General features: G+C 39.3%; 1 protein-coding gene across 1 annotated transcript; it reads right to left on the reverse strand.

Moving 5' to 3' along the window:
* Nucleotides 1-4,890: 4,890 nt before the first annotated feature.
* On the reverse strand, nucleotides 4,891-16,745 carry slc44a1a (solute carrier family 44 member 1a). Its single transcript, XM_085409856.1, has 16 exons — nucleotides 16,506-16,745; nucleotides 16,164-16,250; nucleotides 15,265-15,407; nucleotides 13,177-13,313; nucleotides 12,960-13,056; nucleotides 12,585-12,754; nucleotides 10,922-11,011; nucleotides 10,673-10,815; nucleotides 8,704-8,890; nucleotides 7,329-7,497; nucleotides 7,071-7,227; nucleotides 6,876-6,959; nucleotides 6,650-6,787; nucleotides 6,237-6,473; nucleotides 5,469-5,543; nucleotides 4,891-5,336 (listed from the first exon to the last, which is right to left on the reverse strand). The coding sequence occupies exons 1-16, from the start codon at nucleotides 16,527-16,529 to the stop codon at nucleotides 5,316-5,318; spliced, it is 1,959 nt and encodes a 652-aa protein (XP_085265982.1). The 5' UTR covers nucleotides 16,530-16,745; the 3' UTR covers nucleotides 4,891-5,315.
* Between the last annotated feature and the right edge of the window lie 6,195 nt (nucleotides 16,746-22,940).

Raw genomic sequence — 22,940 nt, forward strand, 5'->3', positions numbered from 1 at the left:
GATACAGTTGACCACAACATATTACTCAAACGACTGGAGAACTGGACAGGTCTTTCAGGAACTGTACTAAACTGGTTCAAAACATACGTAGAAAACAGGAAATACTTTGTATCAATAGGTAACTTCACATCTGAGCAGACAAGTATCACATGTGGAGTTCCCCAAGGTTCCATCTTGGGACCCCTTCTGTTTAACATCTACATGCTCCCACTGGCACAGATTATAAACAACAACAAAATAAACTATCACAGCTATGCAGATGACACACAAATATATATCACAATGTCACCAGGAGACCGAGGCCCTGTACAGGCTCTTGGTAAATGCATTGAGGAAATCAATGACTGGTTGTGCCACAATTTTCTCCAGCTAAACAAAAACAAAACTGAGGTAATAGTCTTTGGCGCCAAAGAAAAACGATTACAGGTCACCAGAGAACTTCAATCTATACATCTAAAAACCACAAACCAGGCGAGAAATTTGGGTGTAGTGATGGATGCAGACCTAAACTTAGAAAAACACATTAAGACAATAACAAAGTCAGCTTACTATCACCTCAAGAATATATCAAGGATAAAAGATCTGATGTCTCAACAGGACCTGGAAAAACTAGTCCATGCATTCATCTTTAGTAGGCTTGATTACTGTAACAGCATCTTTACAGGTCTACCTAAAAAATCAGTCAGACAACTACAGCTCATTCAGAACTCTGCTGCTCGAGTCCTCACTAAGACCAAAAAAGTGGACCACATCAGTCCAGCTCTGAGGTCCTTACACTGGCTGCCTGTCCGTCAGAGGATAGACTTTAAAGTTCTGATGCTGGCCTATAAAGCTCTGAATGGTTTAGGACCAAAATACATCAATGACCTCCTGACCCAGTATGAACCATCCAGATCCCTCAGGTCATCTGGATCCGGTCTTTTATCAGTTCCCAGAGTCAGAACCAGACACGGAGAAGCTGCATTCAGCTTTTATGCTCCTTATATCTGGAACAAACTCCCAGAAAGCCTCAGATCAGCTGAAACACTCAGTTTATTTAAATCCAGGTTGAAGACTCACCTGTTCTCAGCTGCATTTGAATAAAGCACCAAATCCACACTTTAAGCTTAAATTTCAAAACTTACATTTAACTACTGATTTTATCTACTGTTCTGATTTTATCTGTTTTGATTTTATATACTGTTGTTTGTTTGTTTGTTAATTAGTTAGTTAGTTTATTTGCTTGTTTTATTCAATTTTAAATCATGCTTTTTATTTGTTCTTGTTTCTAATGTCTCTGTAAAGCACTTTGAATCACCTTGTTGTTGAATTGTGCTATACAAATAAACTTGCCTTGCCTTGCCTTGCCCTTAATGATTATAAACCATTCACTTTAGGTTTTGAATCAAGATCAAGAGGCAAGTAATTATTTCTTGCATTCAATACTGCAGTCAATACTGGGAGCACTGCAGTTTCTTTACAGTAAGCACCTTTTTATTCATGGTGAGTATAAGTGAAAAACACAAAAAATAATGTGTGTAAATCATATCAGTCATCATATCATCGTATCAGTAAAACCTATCTTCTTAGATCAAGTGAAAAGCGACTGATTTGGATCAATGCACAGAATGACAATTTTTCGATAATTCCAAACCAGAAACGCCAATAATAATAAGAAAATCTATTAGGGGTGGGTTTTTATAATCGATCCATCGATTAAAATCGATTCTGGCTTGGATAACGTAAAATCGATTCATTAAAATCCTGAATCGATTTTTTAATATAAATTTATTTTGTCCGAAATGCCAGAATCTCTGGTGACATCTCACAAAATTTCAAGAACCACCAAACAGTAAATGAGAGCAGGTACAGGGATTCTGCACATAGACTTAAACACACAGCGCGACCCGCGGATCAGAATCAGTTAGATGTCGCCTTTCTCACAGTCGGGGCTGAAAGCCGACAGCTCGCTGATCCGGGTCCGCGCTTTGTGTTCACGCCCTTTATGCGCTGATTCTAAAGCTGTTAGTTTGATCTCTCTCCAAACAATATTGACCGAACCAGCAGCAAAAGAAGATCCAAACGCTTCACATAAACATCGTCATGAATTCTTTTACTGTTTTGCTTCCATTGCGATGCGCAGCTCTCTCTCTCCCTCTCTCCCTCTCCCTCTCTCTCTCTCTCGAACAGTTTTGCTTTCTTCATTATTCGCTTGCTTGTTACACAAGTCTACTGTTGTTTACAGGCTGTCAGCCGCTGTTTTTTCCCCTTTTACATTCTTCCGAAAAGAAAACCTCATTTCTGCTGTTCAATACTGAACAAATTTAAACTTTTTAAAATTATTCAAAATGCAAAATGCTTAGCCGTGTCTCTAATAAAACCGCTGTAACGTCAGAGGTAATGTTCATTAATTAATGGTTTTCTTTCGTTTTTGATGTACTGCAGAATATTTTTTATAAAATCCCAGGCCAGGAAAATCACCTTCATGTTTTTTTGTGTTTTATCTTCAGCTACTTTGACACAAAGGCATCTGCTGTGATGCTCACAGCTTGGATAAAGTCTTGCGTGTGTCAGCTTCCTTTTTATAGATACAAAAATATGTAAATGTACTGATCTGAATTATATTTCTGACTGTCAAAATTTCCCAGATTTAAATTGAATCGAATCGAATCGAATTAAATCGAATCGTGGATCGAATCGATTCGGGACCTTGTGAATCGGAATTGAATCGATTCTAGAAATCAGTGACGATACCCAGCCCTAAAATCTATCCAGGCTTTTTTCTATCCTGCAACAAAAAGCTTCTGGGAATGGCTCTATACAGAAATCACTTCAGTGTGACTCACCACCATGCATCGAGCTGTTTTCCTCTGGATTCCTGCATTTTATAGAGGTGGACAGCAATGCGCAGAAAGAGCTTTCTCATCAATAACTTCTAACTGCTTAGTGGTTTGATTCTTGGCTGTTCAGCACTCAATTGGAGGACATGTAATCTATACATCAATAGGAGGAGGACTAATAAGCAGATTTATGGCAGGATAGTCTGCTTCCATGGTGATCACAAATATTTCTAATCAACAAAGTGTCATAATTTACCTGCAAAGTTAAAAATCTGGGATAAAAAAAAAATCTAATTGGCTACTCATTTTAAACTACATTTTGATACATGAACATGTAGAAATACATAAATTATAATACAAAATACAATAAATAGTGACACATGATTAGTTACAGATTAGTAACAAATTAAATATGTTTAATTTAAAGTTACTAAATATTTTATCACTTTATGAGAAATCAAAATATTAATCTTTTTTTCTCTAAGTGGATCTGAGGACACCTAACACTGACCAATAAATCATTCAAGCAAACAAGGTCCCCTAACACAAGGCATCAACCAGTGATGAAAACGTGTCATATCTCTGTATGGTACGCAGTGTCGTCAAAAAAATGAGGAAACTGGACAAGTGGAGGCCAAAGAAGCAGCAGGCCTGAAAACAAATACCTAGAGCAGACGAACAGTGCCTGAAAGTCATGTCCTTAAGAAAGTGGGGGCTGACAGCAAAGACCTGACACAGGACCCGATGTATCAGGTCAGATGTATCTGACCCTTTAGTTGATCCATCTGCTTGGTTGGTCTCAGTGGAAGCATGGCTGTCAAGAAGCTGATCTTACGAAGTAAAACAAGGAGAAAAGACTCAGGTGTGCCAAATTACACAAGTCTTATGGAGTGATCAATCCAAACTTGATTTGATTGATGACTGGTTTGATTCCGTCTGTAGAGACAAAGTCAGGACAGAGGTGAAACAGTGAGTGTGTACTATCTGTAAAACCTGGTGGAGGCTCTGTCATGGTTTGGATTTCAGCCAGGGGTGTTGGGGATTTTGTCAAAATCCATTGAACTATTCCTGAAGACATGAGATGAAATTACAAGAAGCTTGCCTGAGAGTTAAAGGCTATGTTACAGAATAGTCATACAAATACTGATGTTCAATTTTTTTAGAACTGTACAAACCATTTTTCCCTCATATACTGTATTTCTGTGTATATTTGTATAATTGCTTCAATAAACTGCTGCACCTAATTTACATTTTCCTTGTAAAATATGAAAAAATAAGGGGTAGTTCAAGAATTTTGTCTCAGTAGTGTAATTTTCCTATATTAGGAGGGTTATGGTAGCATCTTACACTGTATTTACAACTGAGATGCAATCATTTTAAGAAATTTGCTGCCCTCTGGTGATGAAAGTTAGAAACTACAGCTGATTGTTTGGCCCTTTGTTAGCGGTTCGTTACTGTTTTATAGAATACTCTTTAATTGATGGAACTGCAAATGTTGACAACAGAAGGTAAATGAGTAAAACTGTATAAATTGTGTTTTCTTTTAAAGCCCAAATATAAAATTAATACAAATAAGAAATCTTTTATTTAACACTTGAATGAACTTGTCACCTTTTTTTTGTCCGTCTGGAACATTCTTGTACATGAACAGCCAACACCAGGAGTGTTCAAGATTTGGGAAAATGAATGTGATAGTCTGACACGATTTTTAAACATGGATCGACGCTAACTATTCCATAGTACAGAATTTGGACTTACTGTGACAGCTCCCGATATCTATGAGCATTATTAAGTGCTATTTCCTAAATGTTTCCCATGATGCCATCTATTGATAACACTCATTTACAACCACAACAAATGAGCTCTCCTCTAAAGGACAAGTTTAAAATTGATCATCTTCATTTGTTACTTCTTTTCACTTGAACTGACTGATTAAGCTGACAATCACAAAGGTTGCCTGCAAGTGATTGTGGCTGATGAGCTGATCAACATTTGATTTAGTCCTGTGGTTGTGGGCAACAAAAAAAACAATAAATAAACAGATAAAATAGATAAATAAAACTCTGCTGTGTTATTTTGGTATAAAATTTAATAAGTCACAAACATCATGAACAGTTTATGCATTGTAACATAGTTAGCCACCAGTTTAAAAAGGTACACTCAAACATCCAAATGGTAGCTGTTTTTTATCAAACACGTTAAACCATCATATTACTTAAAATTCCACAAGGGAAACCCACATATGTGAGGGAAAAAAGCCATCCTATTATTAATAACAAAAACATAAACCCAAATAAACATGTTACATTAGAGGCAAACTTTACATTCTCATACAATCTTTTTGAAAAATAAACATTAAGAAACATCTTCTGCAAAACTATGTAAAACTTCTGTACAAAGTCAGTTGTTATCTATCTGGTGGATGTCCCTGCAGTGTGACGCTGGCAACCTCTGAGTTAAAAATTGGAGATGTGGTTTTAGATGTTTGACACAGTATCAAGCTGAAGTCCCACGTGCCTGCAAGAAAAGCAAACAAAAACACTCCACTTTTACATCATCTGGCATGCAAAACCCAAACCTACAGCAGTGGTTAGCTTATTTACTTATTGGATCTTTCGTTCCAGGATTGTAAACAAATTTTCAGCTCACCATGGGCTTCATCTCACGACCATCTCCATCATCTGGCTTTTTCCAACCCATTTTTTTACTGTTTTCAACAAATTCCTGAAAAGGGGAACAAAGAGTTATACAAAAATGATTTAACTCTTAGGTCAAAATAATCTTCTTGCAAGGTTAAAAAGCAAATGAGAAAACATTTGTGCAAACACTGCGACTCAAAGCCAAAAAGTTATAAATTTAAAAGAAAATGTCTAAGAAATCAATATTAGTAATTAGAAGTTTTTAATCTTATTCACATATTCAAGTAAAACAATATAGTAATTTTTACAAAACGCCATGTAGGGTTAGAGGGATTAAGTGGCAGGAGAAATGTCTTTCCATGGAGTCCAGGAGTAGAAGGCCAGTTTTGTTTGGGGGGTTGTTAAGTGTTTTGGGTAAACAGTATCTGAACTGCCAATATCAATCAAAGATACTTTTTTTCTTTTTTAGAAAAGTTATTTTGTGGATTGCATGTTCTCCCCATGCCTTGGTTCTCTCTGGACGCTCCGGCTTCCTCCCACAGTCCAAAGACAAACATGTTGGTTTAACTGGTGGGTCTAAATTGGTCGTAGGTGTGAATATAAGCATGATTGGCTACCTGTCTATTTTAGAGAGACAGAACAATTGCAAAGGTTTGCTATACACCTTAACCTCCTGCCTATTTTGACATGAGCACAGAATGTCTCCAGTCTTCTGTTACTTCATATTCTCAAATAAAATAAAAAAGGACCTCAGATAAAGGACAATCCCTCATCTCACCATTAACGCCTTGTCCATGTAGTACTCTCGCCCAGGGCTGCCATCATTATACTTTGTGTCCACAGCGAAGCACAGAAATAGGACATCGACCACATTTTCAAACACAGAAAGGAAGCAATGGGCCACCAGGAAGGCAAAGACACAGACGATGAGAAGAGGCAGCACCCACACCGTGTAGTCCCTCTGGTAGTTCAGAGCCAGAACGCCGGCAAAAGCTGTGCAGGAGACGATAAGAATCTGAGAATGAAGACACACAGCTGGTTAGAAAACACACCTCAACAAGTATTAAAGTGGACCAAAAATGTACGTCTAGGCAACGTGGGGGCGGAGCAAACAAGTTATGAAAACACAGACATGTTGACATGTGTTGATAACGTCAGCTTTCAAACTTAGTTATTTGATACATTTGGTACCTTTCCCAAGAAGAGGACAAAGTCGCCGACAGTGTTAATGGCGGCTACTCTGAGTGCGTTCTCCACCAGGATAAGGAAAGCTTCACGAGCTGAGGTGCAAAAACTTGTGCTGTTGATGGCTGTGGCTGTGTAAGCGTTCTGAAATCATTTGATATTGAAATGCAGACGGTAAATACTTGGGATAATCTACACACAACATACAGTTCATTAAAATGTGAGTTCTTACTTGATTCAAGTATGCTAAACACTTCTCAAGGCACCACAGACAGCAGACACAGGCTTTTACCATGCAACGGGCACAGGCATTTTCCTATTAAAAAACAGACAAAAACAAAATGCAATCCATGTACAAAGATGAAAAGTTTTAGAATATGTATTATAATATAATTTAAGAGCTTTAAACATGACTTTTAAAGCTCACCTTTCCTTTGAGCTGACTGTGGATGTATGTCAGGATTAGACGAGGGATCTTAACAAGTGTGATGATGAAGGAGCCTTTGGCCAAAGTACCCAGGTGGTAGCGGATAGTACGTGCCATAGAGGAAATGATAGGAGTTGCTGGCATCTGGGACTTGTTCCTTAAGTTAAACAAATACAGAAGAACCTTACAATCAGCTAATGCAGCATTAAGCATCTAGTGAGATTAAACCCAAAGTGCTGTCTGTTACTTCTTTTGTACCTTGTGAAATAGTAGGTGACCACAGCTCCAGCAATAGTCATCTGCTGGAAGGCAAGGATGAACTCACTGATCCAGATGAGACCCACGACGTGATACCACACCAGGAACTGGAGAGGCCCTTGCATTTCATACCCAACCACACCTGTAGAGTTGTTTTTTACTGGTGTTCCTATGAGGGGAAAACAAAAACAAAAACCCAGCATGACTTTCAGTTGCTTTAATATGAATGTTGCAGTTTTTTCATTCATTTTGCTGCCAGCCAATCACTGGAGTTTAATAAGATGCAGGTTTGATTCAATGATATGCATATGAAATGCTAGTAACTACAACAGAAATGAAAGCCACACAGTGATGTCATGCATGTAACAGCCTACTTTACTGTAAAAGACACAAAGCCACTGAGCAGCTGCAATTAAAACCACAGGAATTAGATTTTAGCATTAAGAATTTCATTTTGATTAAAGAGCTTGAGACTATTGGTGGATTATCCCCAACGGAAACATAGGCAATGATTTTGGTAATTGCCAAATAAAACAAATAAACAATTCAAGACTTCACCGTTTTACCGCACAGCTACGTTCTTACTTGCTTGTCAAGTGTCACATCATTCTTTCCCTAAATTCCTTACTTCCAGAGATCTAGTTTCTAGATTTTTTTTCTAGAAGATTTAAGAGTCCTAAATTATAAACTGTTTCCCTCTGATTTATTAAAAACACATTCCACTTAAAAGTTACAAGCAGTATTTAAAATACTTTGTAACCACTTTTAAAACATCATTCATAGAGATGTGTCTCATTTCTGCTGGACAGCTATGAACCCATGTGTACCAACTAATGCTCCTTTATTAATGTACACTTACTGAGGATCATTCACAAAACTTTTGTACTCCTAGTTTGACATTACTAGGAGTACAAAAGACTTTCAGATAAAGCCACTGGATTATTTTATTACTCCTTCACAGTATGTTATTTGTCTTGTGTGTGTACTTTTAAATTGTGCAAACTGAAATCAACTGAATTGCTGCTCTTGTGCTGACCTTTCATTTAAATACTATTTAAAATCCGCTGTGAAAAAGAGAATGAGGAGAAGGAAGAAGTGGTTCTTTCTTTGTCCGTTCTCCCACATCACGAGACTTGCACAAGACTCCGAATGTGGGAGTGCAGTCATGCCACAAAACAAAGACAAAATGTCACAATGCGACAATTAATATTCCGCTTGCTTGAACTCATCTGACGCTAGAAAAAAAAAAACTGGTGCATTGCAATGTCAATACACAAACTGAAGCAAACAGCAACTCAAAGAATTCTCAATAATGACAAACAGACACATAAAAAAGAAACTAAAACTGTGGTCTCCGATAGGCCTTTCTTCTAACCTGTTGTCCCGAGGAAGAGAAGCACACCAATCCAGTAGATCCAGAAGAGTATGAGGCAAAGGAAAGTCCAGAAAGGCTGCAGGACCAGCAGGGGAAGATGGATGAACACCTTACCCGCCACATGGAACAGGGAGATGGTGAGAGCCACACGCTTCCTCATGAAGAACATCACCAGCAGGAGAACAACCTGAAGCGTTTCACAAGTTCAGTGGAGGTGTTCAGTTTGATGATAATTGTGATTTTTTTCTCTCTAATACCAGCAGAAACATGTTACAATGTTACATGTACAGTGGGGCAAAAAAGTATTTAGTCAGCCACCGATTGTGCAAGTTCCCCCACCTAAAATGATGACAGAGGTCAGTAATTTGCACCAGAGGTACACTTCAACTGTGAGAGACAGAATGTGAAAAAAAAAATCCATGAATCCACATGGTAGGATTTGTAAAGAATTTATTCGTAAATCAGGGTGGAAAATAAGTATTTGGTCAATAACAAAAATACAACTCAATACTTTGTAACATAACCTTTGTTGGCAATAACAGAGGTCAAACGTTTACTATAGGTCTTTACCAGGTTTGCACACACAGTAGCTGGTATTTTGGCCCATTCCTCCATGCAGATCTTCTCGAGAGCAGTGATGTTTTGGGGCTGTCGCCGAGCAACACGGACTTTCAACTCCCGCCACAGATTTTCTATGGGGTTGAGGTCTGGAGACTGGCTAGGCCACTCCAGGACTTTCAAATGCTTCTTACGGAGCCACTCCTTTGTTGCCCGGGCGGTGTGTTTTGGATCATTGTCATGTTGGAAGACCCAGCCTCGTTTCATCTTCAAAGTTCTCACTGATGGAAGGAGGTTCTGGCTCAAAATCTCACGATACATGGCCCCATTCATTCTGTCCTTAACACGGATCAGTCGTCCTGTCCCCTTGGCAGAAAAACAGCCCCATAGCATGATGTTTCCACCCCCATGCTTCACAGTAGGTATGGTGTTCTTGGGATGCAACTCAGTATTCTTCTTCCTCCAAACACGACGAGTTGAGTTTATACCAAAAAGTTCTACTTTGGTTTCATCTGACCACATGACATTCTCCCAATCCTCTGCTGTATCATCCATGTGCTCTCTGGCAAACTTCAGACGGGCCTGGACATGCACTGGCTTCAGCAGCGGAACACGTCTGGCACTGCGGGATTTGATTCCCTGCCGTTGTAGTGTGTTACTGATGGTGACCTTTGTTACTTTGGTCCCAGCTCTCTGCAGGTCATTCACCAGCTCCCCCCGTGTGGTTCTGGGATCTTTGCTCACCGTTCTCATGATCATTTTGACCCCACGGGATGAGATCTTGCGTGGAACCCCAGATCGAGGGAGATTATCAGTGGTCTTGTATGTCTTCCATTTTCTGATGATTGCTCCCACAGTTGATTTTTTCACACCAAGCTGCTTGCCTATTGTAGATTCACTCTTCCCAGTCTGGTGCAGGTCTACAATACTTTTCCTGGTGTCCTTCGAAAGCTCTTTGGTCTTGGCCATGGCGGAGTTTGGAGTCTGACTGTTTGAGGCTGTGGACAGGTGTCTTTTATACAGATGATGAGTTCAAACAGGTGCCATTCATACAGGTAACGAGTGGGGGACAGGAAAGCTTCTTACAGAAGACGTTACAGGTCTGTGAGAGCCAGAGATTTTCCTTGTTTGAGGTGACCAAATACTTATTTTCCACCCTAATTTACGAATAAATTCTTTACAAATCCTACCATGTGGATTCATGGATTTTTTTTTCACATTCTGTCTCTCACAGTTGAAGTGTACCTCTGGTGCAAATTACTGACCTCTGTCATCATTTTAAGTGGGGAACTTGCACAATCGGTGGCTGACTAAATACTTTTTTGCCCCACTGTATATATTTCATTCTTCTGAATCACTGCATTTCTTAAACTGTAAATATATAGCAAAGCATCCACGTATGTGTACCTACCGTGAAAATAGTAGCACCAATGGCATAGAAAAGCAAAGCCTTAACATTATCCGATGCCACTTCTTTTCCAAACACTGATGTGGTGTTACTGTTGAGAGCCTTTCTGTGGTCTACGTAGAACCACCACAGAACGCCCGTCCCACCTGTAAAAGATCATACCCACGTAAATGTTGCTTCTTTTTTTTTTAAAGCAGATAAACTATAATGTTCTGTTGCTGTGACTCAGAGCGTCGGATTAAAAGATGTTACCTGTGGAGCCGATGATCACCAGAACTGTGAGAATCCACACCAGCAATTGGGAGATGTAACGAATGACGACCATCATGATCAAAGAGAGAACTGCATCAGAGAAATAACAGACGACATCACGTGAGTACAGAAAACAATGTTAACAAGAGAAATGCCTAAATATCTGCAGCCTAACTAACACGGAAATGCAGCATGTATAGTTTTATAATACAAAAAAACTTTTTTTTTAGTTGTTTGGGATATTGCTGGTCACGGTTCAGACACATGGCATATCAAAAACATTTTTCCCTCCATGTTATAAACCATAAACCAAGCATGAGAAAATTAGGTTGAACAAAAACAAACATTTTGTATTTTATCTCTTCTGAAAAAAGACACGACATAATTTTAAAAAAGCTATTTAACCTAACTAATGAAAACTTATAATTTTAAAACACAAACCAAACTGAAAGTTAAACTAAATGTAAAACAACATAAACATAGCTACTGGCTATAGAGGAATAAGGAGCACTGTGATAGACAGCAGAGGCATGGTTATCAGGAGCATCACAGGCCAAAGTGAATAGTTCTCCAGGGTTCTTAGAGGATATTCAAAGCTGTTCCTTTGAATGTTGGCTGCTTTTTGCTCCCTTTTCTTTCTATACTATTTTATATCTGTCAGACTTTGTTATATGTGGCATTTTTCTTTGATTCAACTAAAGAAACAGGAACAAATTGCGTATTTCTGCAACAAGCTGATCGGTGCACCTGTGGCTCATGGGACAGACAGGGTCATCCACAAGTCAGAAGGTCAGTGGTTTTAAAGCTACAGTTAGAAAATTGGTTTTGTATGTGTAGACACAACACTGGAAAGCCCTTGAGTTAGGTGCTGCTTTTGCACTGGAATGATTTGTAGGTCAGTTTTAAGCAGCTCACCAAAAAGAAAATATTACTGAAAATGGTCAGGTACAAGAGCTGGAGTGAAAATGTGGGAAAAAGCAGCCAATGTCCAAAGAAAAGCTTTGGGAAAAAAAAAACCCCCAGAAAGCCTGGAGAACCACTGCTCAAGATCACTTAAAAAAATACAAGGAGGTCTGGAAGCAAAATATAAAGAAATTAGGCTTAAGACTCAAATGTTAATCACAGCCTTAGCAATGTGGCTACATCCACTCTACATACTATTGCAAATCACTGTTTTTCCTTCTGTATCTGTTGTTTTTTTTAAATCTGTAAGTTTCAAATATTTGTCCAACTGTTACAAAACTATTTGAGGGCTATTTGTCAGGAATCATTATTATTATTATTATTATTATTATTATTATTATTGTAGAGAAAGTCGCTCTGAATCTGAATCACATGAAAAAGTCTGTCCTGTAGCACTGAAAACCAAAACCCCAGAACGAGGCACATCAAATAACTGAGATGAAAGACGTCTGAAGCTGACATGAGATCAGCTCTGTCTCATGGGGATGAGTTAAAGCAGACCTTAAATTAAAGCTTGCGGGCAGAACTTGAGTGGATACGACGACTGTAACCGCTCAAACATTTCCTGTTTTTTCAGGACAAAAATAGCATCCCTTCCAATGGTTTCCTTCCTACTGAATCCTCGTTAGAAATTCGAGCTGTGCAAGAGGGGCAGCAGAAATCATAAAAGCAAATCTCATACTGCAAGCTGGAGTTATACCTAAAGCCAGAATGCAAAGTCCTATGATGATCTCTTTGCTGGCCATCACCCCAGAGATGACACGCTGCAACACAGTGTTGTCGCTGACAAATGTCATAAAAGCTTTGGCGAACTGAGTGTAGCAGCTGATATCCGTAGGAATACAACGCCGGAAAAGCAGGACAGATTTACTGCAAAGAGCAAAAAGACACAGAACACAGATTTTTATTCATTTCTAATGACTAGGTCTCCAAGAAATAAATGATAAATTGTGGAAAACCATTTTTCTGTTGGTCCTGGAATGTATTTAAGCTAATAAGAGTACAGGAGAATTAATGAATTAATTTAAAACTAATGAAAGAACTATATCTCTAGATAGATAGATAGATAGATAACCTTGGTGGAACAGGCAGCTTTGGACACTTGGTTGATTTTTCTGATGAATAGCTTGTGTATCTTGTAGGAGTAAGATCATAGGAGCAGAGATTCGAGCCTAACAGAAAGAAAAAAATATATCACATGTTCAACTTGGCAAAATGCTTCAACATACAATTATAAGGATGTTGGTGAGCAATCTTTTCTGTAAAATACTTGCACTTCTGAAATTTCTCACCATTATTCAACGCAAACTGCTTTAAATCAGAGTATGTCGTCAGCTCAGTAGATGGACACTTGGAAACACACAAAGCAATGGACTTGATCTTCCTGTTTATTAAGTCAATGTTGCAAGGATCGAGAAAGAAAACAAACCTAAAAAAGGAAGAACAATTTGATTTATTGCCCATCTGATACCAAATACTTCCTGCCCTTTACTTCAAAACGACAAAAAAATATCACCCTATCTGTTAAGATGAGGACAGAAATATTAGCCCCACTATGAAATTTTCCTTTTTAAAACATTTCCCATGAGCTGTTGAACGGAGCAAGGAATTTTTAAACTACTTTTTTGAACATCCTACTTTCATTTTAGATTTTTAAATGATTTTGCTTTACACATAGGAACACAATTATTTCACAAAAATGAAACTAACTAAATAAGAAAGTAACTAACTAAGAGTCAAAATGCTAATAGATGCTAATAGTCGGTTGTGTGTCCTTTCCTGCAGATCATAGTCATAGTTTTCGACACTCTCACACGTCTCCTGAGCAATCCCAGCCCATTCTTCTTTGGCAAATCTCTCAATCCCTCCAGATTTGATGGAGGTAGGACTTCAGTTCATTCCACTGATTTGGAATGGGATTAAAGTCAGAGCTTTGTACAGCTAGTCCATAACTTTCACTTTCGTCTGGAGGTAGTTCTTCATCAGGAGCAACGTACGTTTTGGGTTGTTGTTGTGCTGAAAGCATTCCACAGCATTTGGGTTTAATGCCTCTTTCTCCTTTCTCCAAACATAAGGAGAGTTTTTATAACCAAAGAGCTCTAGTTTCATCTCATCTGACCAAAGGACCCACTTCTAGTATGCTTAATCTTTCACTGGGTTGTCTTTAATGTGCTTCAATCTGGCTTAAAGGCGTCTCTTCTGCAGACATTTTTCTTGGTCTGCAGCCTTGCAGGCCAGAGTTCTGGAGATTGTCTTCTTTGAGGCTACGATTCCCAGCTTGGCCAAGTCATTCAGTGTCTTGGCAGTTGTTCTGGGGTCTTTAGACACAGCTCTCAATGGTTTTCTTTCCAGAGTCTTTGAAAGCTTTTGTTTTCTTACCTTTGCCAGGTTTCTTCAGTACTGTGTGGCTCTCTCTCAATTTCTTGATGATCCTTTTCACTCCAGTTCTTTACACTTGGAAAAACTGTGATAACTTTGTATATCCATCTCCTGCTCCTTTAGTATCAATTCTTCTTCTACAGTCTAAATTGATTTTATTTGTTTTTAGCATATTTTCTCAAGTGCCAGCTCAAATCCTTGGTTAGGTTGTGTACTGTTCATAAATCATGATTTTCTCTTAGAACTTGATTTTACAAATTTGCGCTTTATAAAGTTAAAGCACATCATTGCACAGCAATAGTTTGTGCTATACGTCAATAAATAGATGGAGGACTAAATATTGACCGTGGTCATTTTGGTTTTTTTTCCTGGCACAACACTGTTATTTTGTGCAAATACAGATCATTAATGCATTCTAAATAAAACTAGTGTGTTTAGAAACGCTATGTTGAAAATCCCTTGGTCTGTTTAAAAAACAGCGACTTGGAAAATCTTGAGGCAGGCTAGTAATTTTGTCCTCATCTGTATATCATGTTTGGTTATTATTATGCCAGTTGGGAGTTCTCTGTCTGGTGAGAAAATGAAAGATGGTGACATTTGCTACTCTGTCAGACAGATCCTTCTTTGTAGCAGAAACGCCTTTTATTCAAAGCCTCCATGGGCAATCAGCCCATCAATAAAGCATGACCCATTGTTTCAGTAAAATGTGGCCCACGGGCTGCATGCTGATGGAAAACTACACCCCAAAACGCGAAATATAATCAAAGACTTCAAAGACAAATCGTGATTTTAAAAAAATCTCATTAACTAAGACTTTCTTTGGGCAAATTATACAGAAAGAAGGTATGCTAATAAACTACACTATTCATCAAGGAATGCAAAGAGCTTAAGAATTAGACTGTTGCAACAAAGGGTCTGCATAGCTGAAAATGATGAGTACAGTGTAAAAACACTCTAAACCTATGCCGCATGCAAAGTCATATGTAACCAATCAGACTCACTTGTTTTCCGTCATGTCCCGGCCACTAAGAGGAACTCCCTCAATTTTGGTGTTATTCTTACCACAGGTATTGCCATAGCTGTCATATCCGAAAACAAGTCTGGCGGCACCTCCGGTGGCAATAGGATAGCCACAAATACATGCCTGCAGGTGACACGGATCAAAGATGATATCATCATGAGATTAGTATAGAATTTATTAATGGTACGCCCACATTAAATAAAACTAATCTAATCTGTAATAAATGCTAATGATGGCAAACCTTTATGTTTTTTATTGAAGAATGCTGATTCAACTTTTTGAAAATGTTCTAAATTTACAACAGAGTTTTTTTTACATATTCAGATCTGACCAACATAGCCACAAAATTTATACGAGTGAGTGTTTATTAAATGTTAAAAATCCCTCTTACGGCACAGTTCAACAACACGACAAACCTCAGCCCCAAAAGCCATCATCGTATCACTGAATCTCAAGCTCGCAAAAACTGTTTTTGCCAAACTGGATATACAGCAGTGCTGTTACTGCAAAGGTTAGCAGCTATTTGATGAAAGGCAGCAACTTCACTGCTGTCTAACTCACTAACTGGCCAGCACAACAAAGAAGGGACATGAGTTAATGCAGAAGACCTGCAATGAACCCTGCACTCATTAAGTTTCTTACTGATGTTGCTTTTAGATGAGTTGCTGCTGACCTGTTAAGTATTGGAGAAGTACAATTACACAGCTACACAGCAGGCTCCGTAAAGGACCGCGAAGTGTGATCAACACCTCATAAAATAGTTTTAGATAAAAAAAAACAAGGAGATATCACAACTTTCTCAAAGGTAGCATTGGCGTGTGGCTAAAATATCAGCAGAATCACCCACACGCCTATGCTCTCATTCACCTAAAGACTTACCATGCCAATGCAAAAGAGTGTAAATATGATGAGCCATGGGATATCCGTGCAGCTGTGCTCCTCCAGCGGTTTCCATTCACGTTTACTCTGCCAAGGCATAAATAACAGTTATCCTAAAACTCCGTTTCTGTGGAGAGCGCCCAGAAGTACCTGCCTCACTGCCCTCCCAAAAATCTGCAAACTAGCGACTTCGTTGGTACCAGACGAAGTAACAAAAACAAAGAGCTGCTTCTGCTGCTCAAAGAGTGACGTTAACGCTGCGCACGAGCTTTAAACGAGCTTTGCTGTTCGGCTTTTCAAACTAAAAGCGGCCATAGCGCCCTTAGGTTTAGCTTAACTTACCTCTGTGCTCCCGCAACACCCCATCGTCGAACTACGAGTACACAACTTCAACAGAAAAAACTTTGAAGTGCCTAAACTTTATTAAATTTCTTAACTCCTTCGGCTCATGTTCAGTTCTCTTTAAACACTAATTCACTCTAACCACCTCAATGAAGCAAATTCACGAATTTGTTTGCAGGATTTTCCTTCCTTTGGCTAACACCCACTTACGCCCTTCCACTTACAGGTAAACACGGAAGAAGACAACTTTTTGTATGCGACGTTTAGGGGCTACTGTAAATACTCCAAATACTGAGCTAGCAATGCAGCAACAATGAAAGGTGTCCTTGACGCTTTTGAGCTTTTGCACGACATTTTTGTAGACGAGTCCCTACACTTGAACTTGTCCAAGCCTGAATTTTCAATTTCTATTCTTTTTTTTGATCCGTTGACCAAACATTCACAGCCATGAAACATGAATCACCACCAAGCACACTCTTCTGAAAGACCACTGACTACTTATCCAGGAACACTTTAAGCTGGGGACCCCCGGACCTTATAAAATATTAGCCACAACACATTGATCTAGTAAAACTAACGAATGCTAAATAGGTATTTTATTAACAAAAAATCCTTAAAAATATCTATATTTGTCGGATTGTCCCTGAACGCAGCACATCGGCTTGCACGCCAGCGGCTTGTGTGGAATTTGGCGCCGTTTGCTGGAGTAAAGACGTAACTGCTGTTTGTGGTCGTGATTAATAGTGGATGAAAGTAGCTTAATAGCAGCAAATAACGCGTGCTTCCTAGTGGTACAAAATATATCTTTGAAATGAGTGCTGAGGCTTAATGAAGAATAAAATTAAGCTTACGCGGGTGTGTTTCCGGTCTGGTAAGTGTGCCACCTCTGTGGTTGGTATTTAGCCTCCAAAGGTAGTTAATGTTCAGGTGATAAAAATGAGTGATTTACTGATAAAGCTGTTCTTTGACTGTATAAAAATGAGTGAGCTTGTATAGCACTTGAAACGTTTACTTATCCCACTGCACGTCGTGTGCGCAGTTTCACTCTGACGGGGAAGGGAGGGAGTGTCTGTACAGCTGGCGAATGGACCTCACAATCTCGCTCGACTCGGTAAATTCGCTCACTTTTGTGCTCTGAATCAAGTAGCATGTGTATGTAACATATTGAGGAAATGCAAAGGTCATCCCATTAAGACCATCAACTTGTATTTACCTGATTAATTACAGGCAAACACCTGCAGTCCTTCTGTTTGAGTACTCCAGCGCTTGAATTTTGGCCTCAGCTTAAATGTGAGGATAGGGTGTTTGTAGACCTTCTAGCTCATGACTACTCAGATTGAATCACTGTACACTGTACTGGGTTAGCCAAACTCTTACCCTAACCCTTGGACTAAATTAGCATCCCAGATGCACGCTAATTTAGTCCAAGTAAGGGCAAGGTGTAGTTCAGTAGAGTCTGAGGTGTTTTGTTTCACTACTTTTGTAGTCCTGAAAATCTGCCCCTTTGTGAGTCATATTTTTGTTTTCTTTGAACTTTTTTGCATATTGTAAGCTGATAACCAAACAGCTTACAATATGCCCAAGTTCACAATAACATAGTTTAATGTATTACCCAAAAGGTTTCCTGTCTTAATGTGAAGGTTTGAAGACACGACTTCCAAGTGGACTGAACACACACAATATCATGATGAAGAAATGCTTTGCTTCTGATTTTGCAATAAACACACTAGGTGGGAGACTGTAAGGAAAAGTAACTGTGAGTAGGAGTAGTCTTTCTTAAATGACAAATTCAACATTCCTGCAAAGTAAAATTTCACACATAAAGATATTTTAGTAACTCTGAAGTCCATATGAACACAGGGGCAAATCTTCATTCTCAGTAAAAATCAGCATATAATAAAAGCAAGCTAATTCAGATCCTGCAGAACACCCGAATAGCAGTTTCAAGTGTATGTAAGAGCACCGGTGCAGATGCAGGGAGGTTTCGCTTGGAACTGAAACACAAATGAACACGGAGCGGAAACATAGCTGCTCAGAGGTCTCGCTCATCATATGATGAAACGACTCCTGGCCCCTCATTTTCTGACTCTTGGTCTGAAGTATTTCCTGCTGATGCTGCTGTGGCAACAGTGTCCAAGGACAACACGTTTTTTCTGGTTCTCAGCTGGATGAATTAATGCCAGTGCTGCATATGTTCAGCAGAATTCTGGGTGGGAGGGTGTAGTACCTCACTAACTTGGACTGCACGGGGTCTGGTCCAGCATGCAGAGTAATTCCTCATGAACAACAAGACTTCAGGATAAATATTCAGTTTCTCACTTCGCAGACACTGTCCAGTTTGGGATTGTGTAAGGAATCCTGCAAGGTTGGTGCATTTTACTACGCGTTGATAAATTGCTTACATTTCAAAATGTCTTCCAAGACGAGTAAAGTAATTCTATCACTTGTCTGTATCTTGTTTAAATAAATATGATTCAAGAACAGACAGATTTACTTTTATTTTATAAATCTGGTAAACTTTAGCAAGTCCTCATGACCGTGTGTTTGCAGAACCGTATAAGCTTGTGTATGTGTAAGAATTCATCTTTCTTTGTGCTACTTTAAGGCTACAGAGGTGTTACAATATGCTGAGGTGCAGACGCTTATACGCTTCTGAGGCATGTGTTTGAGCCAGAGTGTACCGATCAAATCCAGCTGTCATCACCACCTTACCAGGCTTTGATCCATAAAGTTGAGATCCAAAATTTTGGGGGCCAGTGACTTTTTTAAGGGGAGAGAAATTTACAAGACCTCTCTGCTGCCTCATAATACTAACACCAATTTGACAGGTAATCTGGCTGAAAGTTCCGACTTCAAAACAGAGCTGTGCAGCGCGGGGCCTGATCCATTCCTCTCTGACAGGGGGGAACCTAACTGTATTGCCTCACTGAAAGAACGTCTTGGGTTTGGATTCACTACCTGGCTGAAACCTTTCTGTGGGGATTTTGCATGTTTACCCCATGCTTGTATGGCTTCTCTCGTTAGTTGTTTTGGGATCCTTTTACAGTATTAATTGTCAATTCTAAATTGTACTTAGGTATGATTGTGAGCATGAACGGTTGTCGACCTGTCCAGGGTATACCCTGCTTTGTGCCTTGTGTTAGGTGGAATGAATGGCGCCCTAGTGATGGACAAGTGCAAGAAAACCGATGAATAGATGCTATGCAGACCCACTAGCTGTGGTTCAGGAACCTCTGGGTAATTTTAGAACCACTGGAATAGTCTGCCTTTACTTAAAAAGTTGTATCCCAGAAAGTTGGTTCTTTTCATCTGGACATTGTTTTTTCAGTGGGAGAAACATTTTGTCAGTCATTCACTTCTACAGCCTCTTCTTCAGTCTTCTTTAGTGACTGAAGAGCTCACTTGGATGAGTGATGAAACGTTTCTCCCACTCAAAACGCAGAGCACAAGTGAACAGAATCAACTTTCTGTGATTTCTTTACCTGGGCCATCAAGCATCAAGATAAAAAGTTGTATCTTATTTTTTGTCCTTCCTTAGATGAAAAAGTTACTGCCTAAACAGGATGTTTGAAATTCACATTCCTAACTGTAAACAACATCAGCTTTAGTAGAGAAAGGCTGTTTTTTAGAAGGAGTGTCAAGTAACTCTCATACGGTCACAATCAGAAGTAACAGTTTCATAAAGGTCTCTGTGGAGATTACAATTCCTTCTTTAAGTCCTTTATTTGGATAGTTTAGGACTTCCCCTCATAAAATAAAAAAAACTGAAATGGCTTTCTTGGCTGCTGTTTTTGTTTACAGTATGCCTGCTTCTCCAGAATGAGGTCACCAATAAAAGTTTGCTGTTTTTTTAGGAGGGGACTTTCTGGGAAATGGAAGATGCCAGTTTGTGATGCTGTCACTATCTTGTTTTGAATAAGTTGTTTGCATTTGTAGTCATTTGTAGTCAGGGAGCAGCTGAAAGTGGCTTTATATAAAGACTGCGAGTTGTGAAAGTAAAGAAAAAAAGAAATTCAGCATTCGCTGTGGTTACATATACTCTGAAGCTAGATAGAGCATTTATTGTTTCTGCCAATGTAAGGTTTATAGAATAATTGTAAACAATTATAATTAGGAACTTAAATATAACTGTAGCTTTTTAAGAATACAATCACCCATAGCAAACATAGCAATACATGCAAGACTCAAATCCCCCTTCCAGGTAGTCCTATTTGGCCAGATGTGCCATAACTCCAGTATTTATATATTATTATATATTTAATATTTTGAAAATATGTGTTGTTTAAAAGAATTGGGGCTAAATAAATATTCCACTATGGTACGGTAGCACACATTGCAGGTTCCTGCTTTTGAATGATGCAGTGAATGACAGTCAGAGTCAAATTTATTTATTTATGTATTTACACAGGAGTGTGTGTCTGCTCTCCATCAGCCTGGTTTTGCACAGTGAGACAAAGCCAACACACCATAACCAGCATGACTGAATGAGTGACTGAGTGAGTGACTGAGTGAGTGACTGTGCAATTCACTTCAATTCAGCTCAGAAAAATTCTGATAAATTCAATTGAATTTTATTCATATAGCAGCAAATCACAACAACAGTCATCAAGATGCTTTATATCATAAGGTAAAGGTCCTACAATACCATCCATCCATCCATTTTCTTCTGGTTATCCAGTGCCAGGTTTGGGGCAGCAGCCTAAGCAGAGAAGCGCAGACCTCCCTTTCCCAAGCCACCTCCTTCAGCCTTTCCGGGGAACACCAAGGTGTTCCCAGGCCAGCTGAGAGATATAATCTCTCCAGAGTGTCTTGGGCCTGCCCCGGGGCCTCCTCCCAGCGGGACATACCCTCACACACCTCACCCAGGAGACGCCCAGGAGGCATCCTGGTAAGATGACTGAACCATCTCAACTGGTTCCTTTCTATGTGGAGGAGCAGCGGCTCTTCTCCGAGCCCCTCCTAGATGGCTGAACTCTTCACCCTGTCTCTAAGGGAGAGGCTAGCCACCCTTCGGCGAAAGCTCATTTCCACTGCTTGTATCCGTGATCTCGTTCTTTTGGTCACTAACCAAAGATCGTGACCATAGGTGAGGGTAGGAAAGTAGACTAAACAGTAAATTGAGAGCTACGCTTTTACGCTCAGCTTTCTCTTCACCACCCCTACAACAATACAGAGAACACTTCAATAATCAGACCTCCTATGAGCAAGCACTTGGTGACAGTGGGAAGGGAAAAAGTCCCTTTTAACAGGAAGAAACATCCAGGAAGACCAGATTCAGGAAGGGGCAGCCATCTGCTGGGACCTCTTTAAGGTGGGGGGGGTGCCTTCTTAATGAGACTTCTGAAATGGCAATACAATGCTGGCTGTCCAAGCTCTTTAACCATGCAAGAGACCAAAAAAAGAAAGGCCGGATGGTCCACTGTGAACACTGGTGGGACTTTTATGAGTGTGTGAGGATTTTGTTTCCACTGTTGTCATACAAATGTAAAGCCCATCATTTGATTTGAAAAACAAATGTAGTCTATTACAGTTGCATACATCCACACCGTATATAACTGCCATCATGCACAGTTATAATGTCCTTCAGTTGCATCATTTACACACACAGACACAGAGCCCCTTCCCTAGGAAGATTAGATTATTTTAGCCTATTATGGTCTGTATTCTTAATAACTTGTACTTCCTGTTCCCACGGTTGGAGTCACACTATGACCTGTGATCAGTGGGCCTCTGGGTTTCTCCCACAACATTGTCTTTGAGGTTAGACCCACATAAACAAAGCAAGTCAAAATCAAAAAATGAACAAAAGCAGTTTTTAAAATCAAAACATCAAGGCAAACCTCTTAAGTTGCATCATATTCATTGAGATATTTCATTCAAGAATACTGTGACTGCTCAAGTTCCCACCCAGCCCTCAAACACGGTTATTTAGACTAGCATGACTGTAGACAAAAAGAGTTGTTAACCACAGGGCATAGCAAGTGACAGGAAAGATTTGCAAAGAGCTCGGTGTGGTTTGCAGATGTTATATTTAGATCATCTGATGAGAAACTTTGTTTTGTTGTATTTTTAGTGTTAATAAACCTAAGATCAATTTTCACAACTTCTCATAACTACCAGGCAAGTACAGTGTTTTTTTTTTTTTTAAAGTTATTTAAAGAAACCCTAAAAAAGAGCAACAAGATCTACTCAAAGCCGTCTTTGTATATGAAAGCACTGAAAATGACTCAGTTATGGGCGGGACAGTATTTTTCTTCTCTGCAAACGTCACCTAGATTTTCCTACATGGGCAAACACTGTTCTTCAATGCACATGATTTAGACTGACTTATTTTTCCAATAATAAACTATATCAGTGAGGAATGTGGGGTTGTTTCCTCTGGGCCCTCGCTGCTCCACTTAAGAATCTGACGGGTTGAACAGTGGGGGATTATAG

This window comes from Rhamphochromis longiceps, linkage group LG6 (assembly GCF_057381845.1).
Source record: "Rhamphochromis longiceps isolate RC_006_pf linkage group LG6, R_longiceps_female_GT1.1, whole genome shotgun sequence".
Taxonomy (NCBI): domain Eukaryota; kingdom Metazoa; phylum Chordata; class Actinopteri; order Cichliformes; family Cichlidae; genus Rhamphochromis; species Rhamphochromis longiceps.